This window comes from Hemibagrus wyckioides, linkage group LG06 (assembly GCF_019097595.1).
Source record: "Hemibagrus wyckioides isolate EC202008001 linkage group LG06, SWU_Hwy_1.0, whole genome shotgun sequence".
NCBI lineage: Eukaryota > Metazoa > Chordata > Actinopteri > Siluriformes > Bagridae > Hemibagrus > Hemibagrus wyckioides.
The window spans coordinates 17,237,325-17,257,074 of NC_080715.1; the positions used below are offsets into that span (position 1 = coordinate 17,237,325).

At 40.1% G+C, this 19,750-nt stretch overlaps 1 protein-coding gene across 2 annotated transcripts in view; it reads right to left on the reverse strand.

The window, feature by feature from the left end:
- Nucleotides 1-19,530, reverse strand: part of kalrna (kalirin RhoGEF kinase a) — a 158,943-nt gene extending 139,413 nt beyond the window's left edge. The window contains exon 1 of one of the 2 annotated variants that reach the window (XM_058391885.1): nt 18,949-19,530. In XM_058391885.1, coding sequence (XP_058247868.1) covers nt 18,949-19,015 — 67 coding nt within the window. In that variant the 5' untranslated portion in view covers nt 19,016-19,530. The remainder of the gene's footprint in view (nt 1-18,948) is intronic. The other variant, XM_058391884.1, reaches the window with a different exon arrangement.
- Nucleotides 19,531-19,750: the final 220 nt, after the last annotated feature.

Consider the following 19,750-nt stretch of genomic DNA (forward strand, 5'->3'; position numbering starts at 1 on the left):
TGTGGTAGAAAGGATGCATGTAAGCAGAATTCTGAAGAGATTTCTGGGAGGTTCAGCTCTCAGGAAAAGCAGAGAGGGTTGTGAGCATGCAATAAAGAATATTAGAAAAGAAAATGTATGTAGCAATAAAGAATCCACTCTATTACAGTGAAGAAAATAATTTCAGCCGATGCACACAGTAGAAAATCTTACATTGCATTAACAATGGCTCAGTTGGGAAAAAAGCAGCAAATGGAGAGACAGGCCTACTGACACCACTCAGACGATCAATAAGTGACCTAAACACGCTGCATCTTTAAAAAAAACTACTGTTAAAGCCACACATTTCTCCTTTAGTCAGTCTGCCATTTCCATTTATCCAACTTCCTGCCCTGTACACGGGGATGGAAGAGGCTTTTATCTGAAAAGAGGTAATCTAAGATACAGGATGGCTCCGCAATAGGTGATAACACTTGAGTTAACACCACTTTCATCTGAAGTGTATAGGCATTAGGCTATCAATGGATACCATCAGAGTGAAGAACAGGAGTGCACAGGAGCATTGAGATGCTGGAACAGGTTTGGGCCTCTTAGTTCCAGTGAGGGGAAATTGTAATTCCTACAGCCTACAGAGACCTATACAAGTGTCTGCTTTCAACTTTGTGGCAGAAGGTTGGAGAAGAACCACATAAACTTGCGATGGTCAGGGATACACAAAACTATTGCTGCATGTCACTTAGCAGCTTTAACCAAAGTTTTTTCTCTTTTAAAGTTAATAAGACACAACCTGGACTATCAATCAATCTATAAACTCTGAGAAGTTCAATAAGAAACTCTGTGGCTCTGTGGCTGACTGGAGTTCCATTCTGCTGGTAGGATTTCCTGTGGCCGAATGGAGTTCCATTCTGCTGGTAGAATGGACATCGAATAATCGGACCTGTTTTAGTTTGCATAAACAAATTAATCATTTTATCCACACAAGTGATAGAAAATTAGTCAGAACACTGCTGGCTTTCAGTGTGAAATGTTCTGTTGGGATAACCTTACACAGAATTTTAGTGATTGAAGACAATGCCTAAAAGTTTTAGATGCTTATGAACAAGCATTTGTGTGAACTACTTTTGCCCCTAGTATGCTCGGTAAAAACCAGAAATGCTTAGGGAAAAGCTAGAAATTCTTAAAGCACTGAGTGTCTCCTTCCATATGAGTCATTAACCACCACTGTGGAGTGTGACCTGTCAAAAATTCAATGCTGAACATGGGCAAGCCCAAGACAGACAGAAATCCCATTTTTGTCATTTGGTAAAAAGATTTCAAAATGTAAAAATGAAGCCTACATTTATTCTTGCCTCCTGTCCTAGGATTAGTGAGTTTGATGTTAGTTTGAGTAATGATGGTGTGTTTCAAATGACTTTTGTTCATTTTTTGGTTGTGACTAAAATGTCTGACTTCATTTTTTCTGTGGTTTAGCATATCATCATTTCACTGATTTTCCCACTCTGTGTGAAGGGATTTGCCCAGTGCAGTACAGCATTTCATGTAGTCTAGAAAAATCTAGACTTGCCTAGTCATGTTTTCCTTACACCTGTCACACAAGCTAGCCGGAGTCAGATGTGAAATACAATGAGGGGGATTTTTTCCCCTTCCTCTTCATCCACGAACACCTGTCTTCGATTTATCCTTCATCCCAGGTTTATATTTGGTCTGCCTCAAAACCTGCTATTTCTAGCCCTCTGCCTACCCAGATCTCAGGAAACCATCTCTCCTATTGCTCTCATTTGTCATGTTTGACTTTCTAAACAGCAGAAAGAAACAGCAGGTGGGACCTACAGATCCTGAGCTCTGTCTGAGCAACAGCTGTCCCTGCATCTCTCTAAGCCTCTTCACATTCACTACATAGTCATTTCTCAACACCAGACTACTAGTCTACATACAACCACTTACTTCTTACTAGGACTAATTTGAGGTCTGCGTATTCTCTTCGGTCTACTGATATTACTGAATTCACTCTGTAACTGTGATGAAGAGCAGACACCTGGACACACTATTTAATGCAGTACTTCTGGTTCTTTGGCTATGAAATCTTGAGACTAAAAATTGGTCACAATTTAAACAAATTCCCTGTTTTGACACGGAATAACTCCAGGTAATTTTTTATCGTTGGCTGTACCTCATATTTTTTTTGCCACAGAGATGTTGATGCACAACATTCCATTTTAAAGCCAAACAAAATCTATTCTTATTTAATATGAATTGCTGATATTGTGGAGGAATTGTGATATCTAAGCTCAGAACATTCAACAAAGTGTATACAGCTTAGCTGCTCTACACAAGCATTTACATCATCGAAATAAACCAAAATGATCCATACATTCATGAAGAAATCCATCTCTTTCTCACAAGGCCTCTGTTTTCTCCTCCTCTTCTATCTTTCATATTTGCATCTGGATTAACTACTTTTTAGTGGATAAAAGGTTCCTACTGCAAATACACAACTGTCATAAAGCCCCGTAAGTTCTCTCTGATCATGCTGATATAACACTATAAAGCTCCTTTTACTGACACGATACCTTTCGTATGTCACAGAGTTGAGAAACTCCTAATAGAATGACCTCTTTATAACTTGGAACAAATAGCCAAGGATGATGTTTGCTATAATCATTATATGAAGAAAAAAAGGTTTGGAAGGGAAATAGCAGAGATCATTGATGCCTCTGGTGAGTGTATGTAGTGCACACAGATTTTTTTGCTAACATGCCAACATAGCAGGTATACTTTGCTGTATACTTCCCAGATTGATATGCAGATGCAATCACTTTAATCTGGTTAATAGCCAGCAACCTCAGGTCATGCATCAACTAACAAATTTAAATATATATATATATATTACAATAAATTATTTCCACCAAACTGAGTTCGTCAAATTATTATTCAAGTAACTACTATGAATTATTCAGTAAGCAGAATAACTGCAGTGAACGTGTCAGTACATGTACAGTTCCAGACACTCCTTTCAGAAGATCATTTACAGCAAGATATCTGGATACCTTTTCTATGCATAATAGAAATTTAAATTCGGAGAGGAAAATGGACTTGGTGCAAACCTTTATGTTCTTCACCCCGGGCAGCATTTAGTCAGAATTAGATTTATGAATGTTTTTTCACTTGGATTAGGCATGATCGGATGATCGGTCCATTAAACTCCACAGTTTTGACATTAACAGCTCTTGGATCCAGGGATTTCTGTACAGGAAACTAAGTATCTTACGTCAGGAGTATTAAAAAAAAAAATCTCACCTCATACAGAATGCTTATTGCTGTCACTACCTTTGTGTACTTTACATTCTGGACCAAATTACTCTGGATAATCTATATTCTCAATCCAATTATATCCCCAGATGTAGAATGTAAACAAAACATTCCAGCACAGCAAAACATATTAACCAACGGTTAGCCAGCTGCATGATGCAAGAAATTTTGAAACCTTCCTAACACCAGGTTTCACTCAAAATTCAAAAACATAACTTCAAGAACATGGCCTGCAAGAGTAGTGTCCAAATTGTTCAAAGGGTACCTCATAATAAGAAACACTCAAACCATCTGTTTGTAAGTTTTAAAAAAAAAAGTTAACGCTTTGATGCATGTGCTTGTTCAGCTGTAGATGTCTGCTTTTTCAACCCCTTTATCACACACACACACACAGACACACACTAGATTAAGAGAGCAACTTGAATCAAAGTGGATATTGGTGTGTGTGTGTGTGTGTGTGTGTGTGTGCATGTGCGTGTATGCATGCATCAGCTGCTCCAGTCTGTCTGCATGGAAAGCACCCACTCAGAAATCAGTCACTCACTCATGCACACCCACCCAGCAGACGGTTGCAGTTATCGGCCCGATAAAACACTCATGTCACACAGCTCCCTGCGCTCCCTGATACACCGCCACTCAGACAGCATACAGTCATTTCCCGTGGCCATAAATAAGCAATGAGGTACTTTAGATTTTGAGGGCTTGAATACTTATTAGTGACCTCTCTAAACAGCTATTTTAACATACATAAGAGATGTGACACAGAAAACCAGGTTAGCCATTCACAGTGATAAGTTATACAGGCTGTAGGCTTGGCAGGATTTTAAATAGGATATAGTCAAAGGTGGTTTTGTTTAACCCAGGCTGTGAACAGCTACCTTCTACTCGAGTGAAAAGGACTAACAGCCACACTTCCTTTGGCAGACATGACCTGTTAAATGGCTCTGGTGTGCAGAGGCCAGGCTCTGGAGGGGTTATCAGTCTGGAGTCCAGCTGCACAGCCAGACTGAAAGGAGAAACAAGGCCCCCATATACAAGTGTGTGTGTGTGTGTGTGTCTGACAGAGATACAGACAGTCAGTACCTTGTGCCAAATTCTTTTAGAATACATCTGCTGAGCTAGCTGACAAGACTGTCCTGAGGCATATGGGACAAGGGAAGAATAATAATATAGGATATGGCAGCGATTACATCATCATCACGTCTGTCCTTCATTTGGTCAGAATGACATCAGAATGCGAAAGGGAGAGTGAGGCTGAGATGCAGCGAGGAAGACGGCCAATGTATTTTTGTCATCAGTCAGTCGCACTGCAGCAGTCAGAGGAGCTAGTGAACATTGAACATTTATAGCACTTGGTGGAACATCAATACAGGGTCAGTGTGTTGATCATTTAAATAATCGTGTAACTTCTTATATTGACTGCAAGGATTCAATGAAACAAGTGAAACATAAACGTCATGGTAATCAATACACCATCAATACAATGTACATTCATTTTTCATTTTTAAAATCTGCTTTTTGACTGTTGTGTGATGCTGTTTTTTGTTTTGTTTTGTTTGTTTGTTTATTATTTTCCTATTTTACAAAAGAGCAACTTGTTACCTTTTTCCTCCCTCACAATACTGACTGTATTCAATCTTATTTGCCAAGTATTTTATTTATTGATTGATGGCAGCAGAGTGCTGTTAAGTAGAGCAGCCAGCAAATTAACAAATTAAACCTGTTTGGTTTCTTTATTTATTCATCTTCTATAGCTGCTTCATCCTGGTCATGGTCACTTTTCCTGGTAACACTGGGCATAAGGTGGGCACCACATACCCTCGAATAGCAGTCCATTGCATGCACAAGCACATTCACACACTAATTCATACCTAGTGGCAAATTAGAGCAGCCACCCTATCTACTGGCATGTTTTGAAAAATGGGAGGAAACTGGAGAACCCAGAGGAATCTCCACGGATACGTGGCAAGCATCATGCTGACAGTAATACAAGCTCAAGTTCGAACTGAGGATCCTGGAGCTGGAAGTCGGCATTGCCATTGTCCCCCAAGTGCGTGGTTCCTGTGGCCTCATATTCTTACCACAAACTCACAACAGAGCCATCAGCAGTACTAAAACCAACCCTCTGAATGTCCTTCTTATTTCCTGCAATTGGCCAGCTTCTTACTGAAAATGTTTGTATGTGTGTACACAGATGAGAATCCGACCAAGTACAATAGTGTTGTCTTAAACATCTATTTATCAAGACTACTACATTACTACATTAACCAGCTGCCTAACCTGTGATTACACTCACCGCAGGCAGCAATTAGGGAGATCTGCTTCCTCATTTTAGATAGACTGCTTCTTTTTAAAGTCTCTAAACTCACCTCCTGTAGCTCATTAAAAATCCTGCCTGTGAGGAGTGGTTGCATGTACGCTTCCTGCTGTGGTTTTCTTCCACGCAGGAGCTCTAACGTAAATGCAAGATATGCAGAAAACAGCACCTCAATATCCTAAGGCTATTGCAAAGCTTCTCTCAGTGAAGTTAATTCAGTGAACAACCTTTAGCTACTTTTGTACATTTCTTTCTCTTTCTCCTCTCCCGCTCAGTGGCTTCTGGTCACTGCAGTGGTTCATTGGCCTCCATAACCTTTGGAGAATGGAGCATCTTACTGCCAAATAGAACAATCATCATTACTACTTGAAAGGAGTAAATGGCATTAGCAGCCCTCAAGCCGCAGACAGACTGTCAATATAAATGAAGCCTGGCACGGGACTGCCTGTGTCTCCATAACTCACACACTCTCTGGAATATTTCTTCCGTCTAAGAGTCCATACAGAAATGTAGCAGGGAATTCAGTGCAGGCTCAATATAATCCAAAATGCACCAAACTCATTTAGTACTTATTTTGGATCAGATAAGATGTTGCTTCCTGATTTCTGATCACTTTGTCTAAAAGAATGGAGCTATAAACGAACTGTGATTTAGCAGATTGTTATATATAAGGTTGGTGTAATCAGAATGCAGCACAATAAAACAGTAGGAGTTGTGGGGCCCTCACTGAAAGACTAATTGCTCTCTCTTTCCCTCTGCGAGCTGTAACCGGAGCTATTTTTGGGAGCATTCACCCAGAGTTCACATAGCAAACATTACTGGGTGATTACTTTAAAGTGCAAAACGTAATCCATTGTTTCCATGCCCATAATAATGAACGTCTTCCTGTAATTAAACCAAATCACATACAGCTGATGTGAACAGACCAAATAAATCACAACAGACGCAAGTTGTCTGTGTAGAAACCAGATGACTCCACTGACGCAAAGTACATGCAGGGCCAACACCGTAAACCAGATGTGGGTCACTTCTCCAGCAGACAAAAAAGAATGATGTTTAAAACTGGATGTGATAAAGCAGATCTTTTCCCCAAGGAAATCTCATTGCTACATAAGTGTGGTATGTAAAGATGAGCCATCGATAGCTGACTCGTTTCACAGATTGAGAGACGTAATTCCATTAACCCCACACCCAATAGCTTCTCCTCCGCCTCCGCTCTTTCACTAACGCCTGGACACCAGGTGATGATGTCACTGAAGGACGGACCTGCTGATGGCTGACTCAGCTGAGACCCGTGGTGCAGCATTCACAAACACTCTACAGTGAGAAAACAACCAACTGGCTACACAGGACCAAACAGAAGGTATATGCCACAACACAAATTTTAGTGGAGCTCTTTAAGAGACAAACGGGAACAAACGGGCTCTTGTTTGGTGCCTTCTTTTGTTTCCGACTTGCCTTTTAGCAGACCACTCATTCCAGCTAATTGAATGCCATAAAATGAGTCAACCTCCAATTGTAGAGAGGCTCAGTGCTGATTCAGCTTTTTAGAAACAAAACAATTGAATGTTAATGTTAATGCTAACGTAAGTATGTGACATCTGTTTATGGACTTTAGACCTTTTACAAAGTATATAGTAAAATACACTAATATACTAAAAAGTAAAAAGTATTTATATATGTATATATATAGGGGGAAACCAGAGAACAATGAGGAAATGCATTCACATTCACACACAAGGAAAACATCAGAATCACCGGGCTGAACTGAGAACCCTGGAGCTGTTAGGCAGCCGTTGCACTGTTACACTGCATGTATTCACATACTCGATCATTCTAAACAACAATGCAATATTTACTTGTTCCAATGAACCGTTTTCTATTAGACTTCATGATATTCTAGATGTTCAAGTGCTAAAGTGAAATCCAAATCTCTCAATGCCAGTGACTAAGCAGCATCTTTTAGACCAATCATCTAAAGATAGAGACATACATCTGGTTAAAACAGTTAGCACATTACTTTTGTGCTTTTTTAGAAATTCATTCAGCATCCAGCAGAGAAAGAGCACAGCTGATTATTCCAACAGAATTAAAACCCTTAAGGGAAACCCATTAAAACTGAACTAAGCTAATTAACTGCTGCCAAGCTAACAAAGAGCTAAAACCCTTTTAGAAGAGCAGATTTCTGCTCTAAAATCTAAGCACTTTTGCCATTTGTTTTTGCTTTAACAGATGTGATCTGCTCTTGTTCAGCTTAAGAGGTTACTCTGTTAATCCTCTGTCATCAGATTTCAGACAGACAGAGCAGCAATCCCTTTCTAAGCCATAGTGGGATGTCTTTTGTTAAAAGCAGTTGGTCCTAATCTCAGTGATGAACTGCTGTAATACTCCAATTACTTTTAGTGTGCTAGCTGATAAATTCTTTAATAAAGTGGGATTGGGTATAATACCAGAAAAAAAAATACCATTTTCAAGGAAGTGCTTCACAGTTAATGACATTTCAGCAGCACTAATTCTGTTAAAAGCAGCATGAACATACAGTATGGACCTAGCACATGTTGGTATATATTGGTATTCTTAACTGAAAAGATATATGCATTTTCTTAAAAGATATATGAATTTTTCCTTAAATGATTAATCAAAAATCAGTTCGAATTTCTGATATGGTACAATATCTCGGACGGATCTCAAGTACACTTTAGAACTAAACTATTTATCTATTGACACACTGTTCATTGATGTTCCTATTGATTCTGATCAATAAATGACTTTTTTCCAAATACATGCACACATAATACACTAAAAGTCAATGCAACCTTCATGAGACTCCCAAGCACCATATGACCAAGATTTTCCCACCAGCTATTTTAAGCACACAAGCCAGTAATCTGAAATCACTTTAAGTCTTTTAGCAAACCTCTTTGTTCATTTAATAAAATCCACAGACACTGTATACAGGATCTGTTCAGTCCATTGGGACTGGTTGAAACACAACCGTTCTGTTGCGTGTCCTAAACACAAAAAAATAACATCCAGCGGTTCAGTAGGCATGGCAACAAGCCAAACAAAAATGACCTTTAATTGCTGGCAACATGATTTGTAATTGCTAGTGACATGCATGTTTCAGCACTCCCCAAAAAATGGGAAAAATGCACCATCTCTACAAAGCAATGCTCCACTCATTTCAGCAAACAGACTTACAAAATCCTTTATTTCCTACCAATTAAGGAAAAGGAAAACTTCAATTGGCTGCCTTCTTGCCAAGACTATGGTGGAGCAGAGAGCAGTGGGACGCCGCAGGCCTCAGTTCGCACAGTACTGGCTAAAATTCATCTGTGGTGAGGCAAATAGGATTGCTTTCTCCATCATCTCCATATGCTGGAGAGGAGAGATTTTTATGTCAGCGGTATTTAGACCCTTTCCAACCATTTTTCTGTGTACACACACACTCAAGCCAGACTTCCTCAGCCATTTTCAGCTCCAACATACGTACCCACAAGACCCCAGCTCCTTTCCTTCTCTGAAACATACCAGACGAATACTGATAAAATCCTCAGCTTACATACTTGTGAACGTTATTGCTCCTGAGTGTTAACCACAGTCACCAAATTCCTCTAGGTAAAGAGTAGAATAAAGTGTGATACGTCTGTACGTGCGTGTGTGTGTGTGTGTGCAGTGACATAAATTTAATAAGGTATCTATCTATCTGTTTAGTTAAAAGGTTTCTTTTGGTTATTAAGATTAAGGTTAGCATTAGATTCAGGTGTTGGCATAGAATTAATTAGCTGCATTAGTAATTAATTCAGTGGAAGGGCCTTACAAGGATAGTAAGGCAACTGTGTGTGTGTGTGTGTGTGTGTTTCCATGCATTAGTTGTAATCGGTGTCCTCCCTTGAGAGAACTGTTCAGCTGTAATTTAACTTCAGTTTGATGTATAAATCCAGCCATGCTGTCAGAGAAGCATTTTAAAGACTTACTCAGTAGAGTAGACTGGGCTCAGTTTGTATAGTAACCCCTCAGACCTTCTATTTACTATCTTGCTTTTCTGAACCGATGGCAACATTTATTACATGACACTGATGTACGCTGTGCTGCCAAGTTCATAAACATGCAGAAGCTTTACTGTGTAAATTTCCGTCACCATTTCCATCTGGCCCTATTCGCTGTCTGTCTTTGATACTGCTGAATGCCTTACACTTGCAAAGGCTCTGTGATTTACTACAGCACTGGAACACTGAATACAACCCTGAAACCAATGTTGGTGCTTCTTTTCATCTTTTGTGTTTATTAGGTTACCTAGATCCTATACTCTCATCCTCTTACACTTGCATTGCAATCGCCTTTCAACTCTTTCCATCTATTCACTACTCTCATACTATAGCCACAGCACTTCTGTTTTTACTTTACATTTCCCTGAGTTTTACTTTAATGCAACCAGTTGGTTTATACTGGCAGAGAAGCTGTATGTGTGCAGTGCCAACGCTCATGATGTGTTCATTAATCCAGCAGCTGTGTTCCATATGAGGCTAATGGCACAGCTATGATTTTCTCTCACCCTGACCTCAAACACGGCAATAACATACCAAATACACAAAAATATATTGTTCATGTTCGGCAGCCTTAAAACTACACACATCTTTTCATGGTGCATTGCTCAGCTAGGTCAGCAAGGTCAGCAAATCCAGGAGTGTGTCTATCATCTCTATACTCACTGGTTCCTTAACATGGTCATACAAATGAGGCTTACATCTAGACTTACATCCATCAGACCTGCTCCAGCTCACCCAGTTTCAGACACACTCATTATCTGGTAGGAAAGAAAACCAGCCTCATGCCATTATCTGTAAGACATATTTTCCTACCCGGCCAGCCGAAAGCTCATGAATTCAATAAGTGGGTCTCACTCATTCCATCTCTCACACTGAATGGTTTTTCCAGATGTTTCTAGTAAGTAGTAATATATGATTCTTATACGTCCAGCATACACGTCTTGGCAGGGTCTCTAGAGTGTGAGCCCACTTGTAATCTCTGAACTCATCTATGTGTAGACAGGGAATATGGAGAGGATTATCATTAATACTCATCTTATGTATGTATGTATGTAATATGGAGAGGATTATCATTAATACTCATACTCGGAACTAGAAAATATAGTGTTAGATACCAAACAAATGACTGTAAATACAATAAATATCAGAAAATTCAAATCAATATTTCATGCATCCACCGATTCCTTTTAAACACTGCAGCAGTACTCTTTGGTACACTGTCATTTAATATAATAAGCAAAACAGCTGGCACATTATTTTAAGTATCTTAAAACCTGACACAGTTCTTATGCACACTTATACTAACTGTCTCACATGCTTCTGTTTCTGCATAACAATCCAGACAGCCTTGTTTTTTATCCAGAAATCAAGCCTATTAATAATAGCAGCCTATTTTTCATGACCTGTACATTTTAATTTAACTAAAATGTCCAGTCTAGTCATATCCTTGTTTCCATAATCTGTAGCCATTTTTACATAAATCCATTTTACATACATAGACTGTGTGATCTCGGGGGACTGCTGTGTGTGAAATTCCCAGGAGATGCAAATCAACAGTTTCTCAAATATTCAAACCAGCCCATCTGGCACCAACAACCGTTCCACGGATAAACTCAGGGATGACATCCTGATGTGAGGTGAAAATTAACTTGTGTCACATGATCGGCTAAGTAGATAATTGCATGATAACATGCAGGTGTACAGGTGTTCCTAATAAAGTGAAGGGTGAATGTAGGTCCATATAGCATATTCAACTGTACTGAAATATGTCACACTCAAAACTAAACAGGGTATATATAGGGAAGGGGAGACAGAGAGAGATTTTTTTCTCCACTGGTGAAATATTATGCTATAGAAGCACTTGGCCAAGCTGATTTCTTTTAAGTACGTAAGTCTATCCTTTTCTGTATTTGGTCCATCCCAGGTTTTTTCCTCTCCTTGAATGATGATGCATAACCAGCATCTGTTTGGATGGATAGTTTGGAAGGATTGTGTGTGTGGTGTGTGTGGTGTGTGTGTGTGTGTGTCTGTGTTTCCAGTGTTCCAGTCTAGCATTGTAAGTGGTGAACACAGTGCTTGCACTGCAGGATTTCACTGTCAGATCTTGCATTTACACAAAGGTCTGAATCACCTCTGGGGATGAAATGCTGACCAAGACTAAATGCCACGACAAAGAATATGCAAAGCACATGCATCTACTGAGCTTAGTCTGAAGTATGCCTACGGGTTTATTCAAGAACGTTCAAGCTAAAAACAGTCTCACCTAATGCAAATATGAATCCTCTACAGTGGGAGGTTTATTATCTGCAATATCTTTAGAGCTATCTTTATATGCCATTGTATGCATCCTATCTACAGTACCTGTGAAGCAGACTGAGTAAGCGGGATATTAAATATGCATGAGTCCTCTCTGCTTCCACCGGCATGTCCTTGGGGCTGCTAGGCCAGTCAGAGTGATCCCTCATTGGGCAAGATGAACCTGATATGCCCCCTCTGATGAAGAACAAATGAGCAATAGAATCTCCAGTAGATCTATTTCAATACCTATTTTCATTTCCTCTGCTTACCAAAGCTATTACTCCCTCTAAAGATCCTGCCAAAAAGGTTTGATTTATATGAGTCTCCTTTTTTATATTAGCTGATCTTACATGCTCAATCTGTGGGGAGACGGCAGCGGTGCTTGAAGATGTTGCAGTAAGTTCCTAAAATCTTGCAGACAACCCAGATCACATTTTCCAAATCTCCACACTAAACAGACTCATTCTGCTAATTAATAACCCGGAAAAAATGCATGTTCAAGCCCACATGATGGAAATGACATATTTTGCTCTTTCACTTCTATAGTCCAGCACAGCAGAACAGAGAATGAATAACAGCCTAAAGCACAGAACGTCAGCTTTAATTTAAGAATTTACACCTGCACTGAGTTGCCTATGGACAGCAATACATGGTTAGTATGTGCATAAATCAGCACTGAACCACAGCCAGACTGCTGATGGTTCTATGGTCTGCAAACTTCCTGTGTAAGGATGTAGTTGAAACTCCATGAATGTGATTACAACTGATTCCAAATCTGCCCATTCGCGGTGATATTACATCATACTTTCTTTGTGTAGTTGGTAGGTACAAAACACCATGCCCCACACCACACACACACACACACACACACAAAGATCAATAGCTCTTAGCATGGGTCCATTTTCCCATCCATGCTAAAGCACAGCAATCATATAGCAGATCTCAAGACTCCTGCCAGATCATATATGACACTAGGACAATTCAATTATCAGACAATACACTCAGCCCATGATATTATTCCTATCCTAAAATAGCCTAGGCTAGTTGACGATACTAAATTTGTTGGAGGTGGAAATACTATGGAAAGTATCAGACAAAAATTGTAACTAACTGAACTGTGATATAGAAAACCATCCAAAGTTAAGAATAGCTGACTAATGATTTATAATAATAAATGACCTTTTGCTCTTTGGTCTTGCAGCCAGCAAAATACATCAATGATAATCAATAGATGGCCTTTTATCTCTATGTACAATTGAATGTGTTGACAACTGACAGCAAAGAGCAGATGAATGGTAAAAAGATCAACAGACGTTTCAACAGATGTGTAACCAAATTTAATGTCAAAGAGAAACACCTAATAGTTTTGTATATGTACATATTTAATTATACATTGATCCATCCATCCATCCACCCATCCATCCATCCATCCATCCACCCATCCATCCATTTATCTATCTATCTTCTTGACCGTTGATCCTTTAAAGCTAGAAGTTAATAATGTTTGTCACTAGCACTTTCATCCCTCTAATACTCCTAATAGTGACACAGTGAGACAATACAGGTCTGTCCATATATGTCAGCATTATAAGGTTCCCTTAGAGGTAATTTCAGGTAAATTAAAGATAATTATACTGGGACCTAAAATGAATTTAAGTATATCCTTACAGCATCCATCTGATATTTCTACAATTCACTGAATCATTCACTAAAAAGAAAAAAACCATTAAGCGAAATGGACAGAGGAGTAAGAAAGAGCAACATCATAGCATTTCTTTCTCACAGCTCTCATCAGTTAGCAAAGACAGCGACACAGATCTATATTAAAATCAAGGGAAATCCTTAATTTTCAATATAACTTGTAAAAATGTATCATTCAATTCTATCTATAAAAGTCATTATTTTGTCAGATTTTATAATAGGCTTGGTCTTCAGGGTCCCTGGTGCCTTCCTGAGCTTGAGTTACTGCCTGTGTGGAGTTTCTGTGATTGTTTTCATCCGGACTGTTTGGGTTTCTTCTGGGTTCTTGGGTTTTCTCCCACCTTCAAAAACATGATGGTAGGTTCAGTAGATCCAGCTATCTAACTAATAGACACTGACTGTCTTACTGTCAAAGAGCATAATCATGAGAATACAGATTCCCGAAAAATGGGTTTTGGTGGTGAAGTTGAAAACTGAAAGGAAAATGTCAACCAATTTTACTGCATTACAAACACTTAACTTTACAAATTTAAAGAGCCATGGGTCTTTATCAGCAGAGACACAGCTGCCTGCCCAGAGCTCTCTAGAGAATCTTTCTTCCAATCCACCTAAAAGCTTCATTCAAGCATCAGCTAATAAGCTCTGACCCTATTAGCCAGAAGTGCTAACTGTCTCTCCACACTAACCCGGTAGAGGCAAATGTTTCTGCCTGGTGAATTTAGAAACTGCTGGCTCCATAAGACGAAGGGGATATCCTGCTTCTCCTGCTCTCTCCCTTAACATCAGATCATGACTCAATAATCCAGTCAAATCTCCTCTTACGCTCTTTATTACCCATGTGGCTTACATTGGCCAATTAGCCATCTGCTTCTACAAAAATGTGTGTGTAAGAGAGCAAGAGAGAGAGAGAGAGAGAGAGAGGGAGAAAGGGAGAGAGTCTCTCTCTCTTACACACACACACACACAAACACAGAATGAAGCCAAACCATGGGCGTGTTCATTGTCCTGACTGACACTGGCCAGATTCCTCCTATTGTTCTCTCCATGCTAGATTGTGTGTGTGAGGCAGAGAATGTAATAGAGAGTGGAGGAGGGAATACGCACACGTGCACACACAAATACACACACACAAATACACACACACACACACACACAATGCTAGAGGGCCAACGTCTGTCACAACAAAGCCTACCCGCTAGGCAAGGCAATCAGTGAATCCAGTAAGCCTGCTCTGAAAGCGTCTCCAATGTTACACTGTACACAGCATGAGCCTGTTTAAATTATATGATCAAATTTGTGTTATTCAAATGTAATGTACATGTAAATATGTTTCATCTTACAAGATTTCATTACATTTTCTAACTGACTCTAGGGACGTTAAACGATTTCATTTTTGGTTCTACCTTTAACATTGGTGTAATGTAATGGATTTGCCTGAGTCACATATGCATATCAAATGACTAACAGCCCACTGAATGACTTGCTAGTATGTTGTTGAGTTGATAATGTAATCACATTGTAAACACTGTATAATCAACCAGTACACTAATACACAAATGATCCCTGCGTATTAATACACTTTGGTCCAAGATACTGGGAACTTTCTAACGGAAAGATTATTTAAACATTATTTAATGTATATATTTTACAACAAAAATAAATGTAGGACCCTCTATGGTTAGGTCCGTCTAGGAAGCCTCTTAAAAGTACCTATTGAAAGATTCACAACATTTATCATAACATTTAGGTTTGCTAACAAACTGCCAGCAAAAAAAGAGTTTCATGTGTACAATATTGTCTATCCATCCATTCATGCTTTTTCGTTTCTCAAGGGACTCTAGGCACAGGGCAGGAGACTCCCTCAACAGAGTGCCAACAAATCGCAGGGCACAATCACACACATCCAACCTACAACACATGTCTTTGTACTAGAAGGTACAAAGGAGGAGGAAACCAGAGGACCCGGAAGAAACCCCTGAACAGAGAGAACATGAAAATTCCACACACACAGGGCAGAGGCAGGAATCAAACCCCAATCCCTGAGGTACGAGGCAAATATGACAACCTCTAAGTCACCATGCCCCATGCACAACACTATTTAACATATTTGTAAATAATATCAAAGAAATATATCAGGGCATAACAAATGACTATGGTATTATTATGTAGAGCAAAGATAGCCAGTCAGCTCATGCGCATAAAAATATGACAAACGATATATAAAAAGCTCAGAGATTCCAGTTTACATGTAAATACCCTTTGAAATAAGCAGACTTTAATCACCTAGCTGTATTTGCATTGTGAATTGTATGGGAAGGGATTCAAAACAACACAACTTGTGCCATTTACGAAGTTGAAGCAAAATTGTTACTTATTAAAAACCCTGCACTGAGAGCTGTATCATTAATATCAGACCTCCTCTTTAAATAAGTGAAGTGCCTGCCCACAAATATCCACTCTCAGTTGTAATCTTTTGAATATAACATGCATCATGATGAGGGGGAGTAAGCAATATATACGTAGTACACATGGGAAATCTCCATTTAAGAGGCAAGTAGGCACATTTACATGAGATGTATTGACAGTTTATTTTTTGTTTTATAATTTTGGTCCTTGTTGCTCTTTAAATATCTCTATAACCCCACCATTTAGATGAAATTGATTAGAGTAGCCAAGTCGCATCACTAACCTGGACCTCTTGGGATGAATTCAGTATGACCTCATTCCAGGCCTTGGCCTCCATCCCAGCTCATTGAGTGATTAGCTAATCAATACAGAAAACCCTCCTTGTGTCGTGTAGAGTAGCTTTCGAGAGGACGAGCAAAACTGGAGCCAGGCTCTGCAGCTGTACTCTGTCAGGCTCCCAGGGAGGCAATTGTTGTTGACAAAATGGCTAAAGCTATACAGGTATTGATTGGAGGGTTGTTCTGTGCCAATCTCCTGCTGTTATTACCTGAAGACACGTCCGCCCTTCAGTTGGATGTAGCTCGCCTCATTTAAACCAGCACTGTAGGCCAAATTGCTGCTTTTCTAATAGCCAGAAAGCCTGAATCATTCCAGATGATTCAAATGAACAAATGATGAGAACAACTGAAGGAGGGGTGAATTTTTTTTTCATCTCTCTTAATAGGATGAGGGCTGTAAACTTGCACTAAAAGCCTTGGCTAGCCTGAAGTCTTTGTCCATGCATGAGTGTGAGTTTGGCTCTGGGTTAATCCGTCTGTAAGCAGTGAATACACTTGAAGCAAAAGAGTGCCGTACGGCTAAGGACATAAAACCACTTCAGCTCTTTCAGACAGCAGTTTGTGAATGGATTACTGCTTACTCAGCCACGTAATGCCTTTCTCTCTGAGGGCAAACACCCAATGCTTTTAGAAAAGGTGTAGAAGGGAGGGCTTTCCATTCAAACTGTGTTGGTCTCAGGCTAGATCTCACTATCTGTTTCACTGCAGATCTGTCTGTCCATCATTCCCTTTGTCCGTATCCTGGCCCAATCCATCCCTCTCTTCATCCCTCTCCTCATCTTTTGGCGTCCCCTGGGGCAGAGGCTGCCATGACGTATTAATACAGACACTGATGACTGATCTCCCAGTGCTGCTTGAGACAGATGTCCTTATATGCTTTGAACGAACCACAGCAAAGACACTCTCTCATCTCTGATAATGCTCTCAGACCTCTATACCATCTGTAAATCATCTTAGCTTTCACCCAAAACGCAGCGCTGTGGTCCACTAAGCTCCACGTCCAGACTGAACAAATCAAGAATCAGATCTGCTGTCTTTCTATAGTCTAGATTATATTTCTATAGCTTTGTGTTGGGCAAAACCTAGATTGTTCACAGTGCCTGCGGTTCAGGGTCTCTCCAACTCTAAATGAGCAAGATTTCCTTAGCGTAACTACGGAAAGTGCTCGATATGTGGCCACATCACCACAACACTTGCTCAAGCCTGCATCTTGCTCCCACCATTCCAGCTTTCAGATGGTTATACTCAAACGAGTGAAAGAACCTGGTTTGCATTAAGGTACCACAAGAAAAGAGAAAAACCTTTCAGCATTAAAACAGAAATCTTACATTCATTCAGGCATAAAGTGCAGATTAATGGCACACATGCATTGCACAGCTACATGAAGATGGCCAAATGATGCTGGTGAATAGTATTTTTTAAAATTTTAGCTGGTGTTTATTTGTGCAGCATGAAGCAACAACAACTAGTTACAATCATGCTTAGCCTTGGAACATTCGCTGATGGGGAAAACACTCTTGTGGGGTTGTACACAGACGTGTTAAAGGTTCCTCTTGAAGGCAACCAAAAGATTCAGGCTCTTAGATCTGACCTTTGTTTTCTGAGTGTGATGTGATATTGTATCTCCATTATGGCGAGTAGTGAGAAGTATTAAATGTCCTGGAAACTAGGATGTACATGTATATAGCATGTAATTAATGCCTGATATAGTGATGATAATGGCCCCTTTGATGGAACCCCCAATGCCCCAACCCTTTCACTGACCCCTTTAATGGAACCCCCAACGCCTACAATTTCTCTTTCAGACAGCAGACCCAAAGAACTTCAACCAAATCACCAATCATTCATTAATTATTAAATGATCCACCAAAGACCCAGACCCCATTTCTAATAGTGATTATAGTTAAAGTGTATAAAACTGGTTCAAAATATGGACTGTCCAATCAGTGTCCAGTGCAGTATCATTGTTTTAGCTGTTTAGTTTAGTCATCAGGATACAGAGAGTCTACTCAAGTCAGGCAAGCACAGCTCCATGAACAGGGGCTTATAGCTTATCCCCAAACACTCAGCTCTGATCATTAGTTTCATCTTTCAGCCATTGCTGTTTCTTGTTCATCATTTGTAACATCAGCGTGGTATGTGTGTGTGTGTGTGTGTGTGTGTGTGTGACAATACTGATAGGCTCAGAATCCAGTGACAGGGAGAAGTGCAGCTGTCAAACAAAGCCATGGTGTCCACTGCTACTGAATGTAGTACTAGGAACAGTAGTATAACTGTTGAATCACGCATTAATCTTTATACAGTTAAGTCATGTAGTCTTTCATTAAAAACACACTGAGTTGTTTGAGTGAATTGATTTGCTCACGCGGCGCACCAACATCAGACTCTGTGCGTTTGCATCATCAGGCTGCGTTTTCACTTACATCCATTTCTGTGTATGCTTGTTTGTTTTTGTTTTTCTGTTCTTGATATTGGTTCTATGTTTTTGCATTAAAAAAACCCAAATGGATGTAAACACCACCCCACGTCGCGGATATTATATCAGCCCTACCTGTTTTGAAGAAGGCGTCCGTGTCTGAGTCGTTTGGTCCCTCGTCGGCTGCTTCGGCAGAATTCATATCTACCCGCTTGGTTCTTTCAACAACTCAAACGTAAGGGTAGGAAGAGAATCCGGTAAGTAGAGGTGCGTGCGTGCGTGCGTTAAAATCCCCGCATCTTGGCGTGGTGGACGTGCGCGCGCTCCGGGCAGCGCTAATGAGGCACAAAGCGCAGCGGCTCCTCAGCTCTATTGTTTCCGACCCTGCCTCTCCTTCTGCCTCCTCAGTTCTGCTCCCACAAAGAGCCGGGGTACACCGAGGAGATGACTGGCAAATCTACCGCGACCGCCAATACACACTCAAATTGTGAATTTCTAATCAATGCAATGGTGTTTCGACCAGCCAATAGCAGTGGAGCAGCTCAACATCGTAAGGAAGGACAAGACAGTGGAGAGCGCGCGGATGCAGCGCAGAGCTGGTGATGTCACAAAAACACCACAATGTGTTTGGCTCGATTCCACCTTTATTTTATAGCTAAAATGCAAACACCCGTGCCACATCAATACGCAAAATAAGATCAGGCGTGATGAACCTATAGATCTACACTAGAATATAACTTTTCTGTCTCTTTTCTACTGTTACACAGTCCATCCTGACTTACATTTGCTTCATGAAGCCCAGCCAACCATGCTGGTGTGACTCTTAAAATGGTTCATCAGAGCAATGTCTCGTGAACAGTTCTACGGGAATTATAACTGTAAGAAATGAATGACCAATCAGTGTATCCCAAAATGACCGGCGCGAATAATGTGGGAG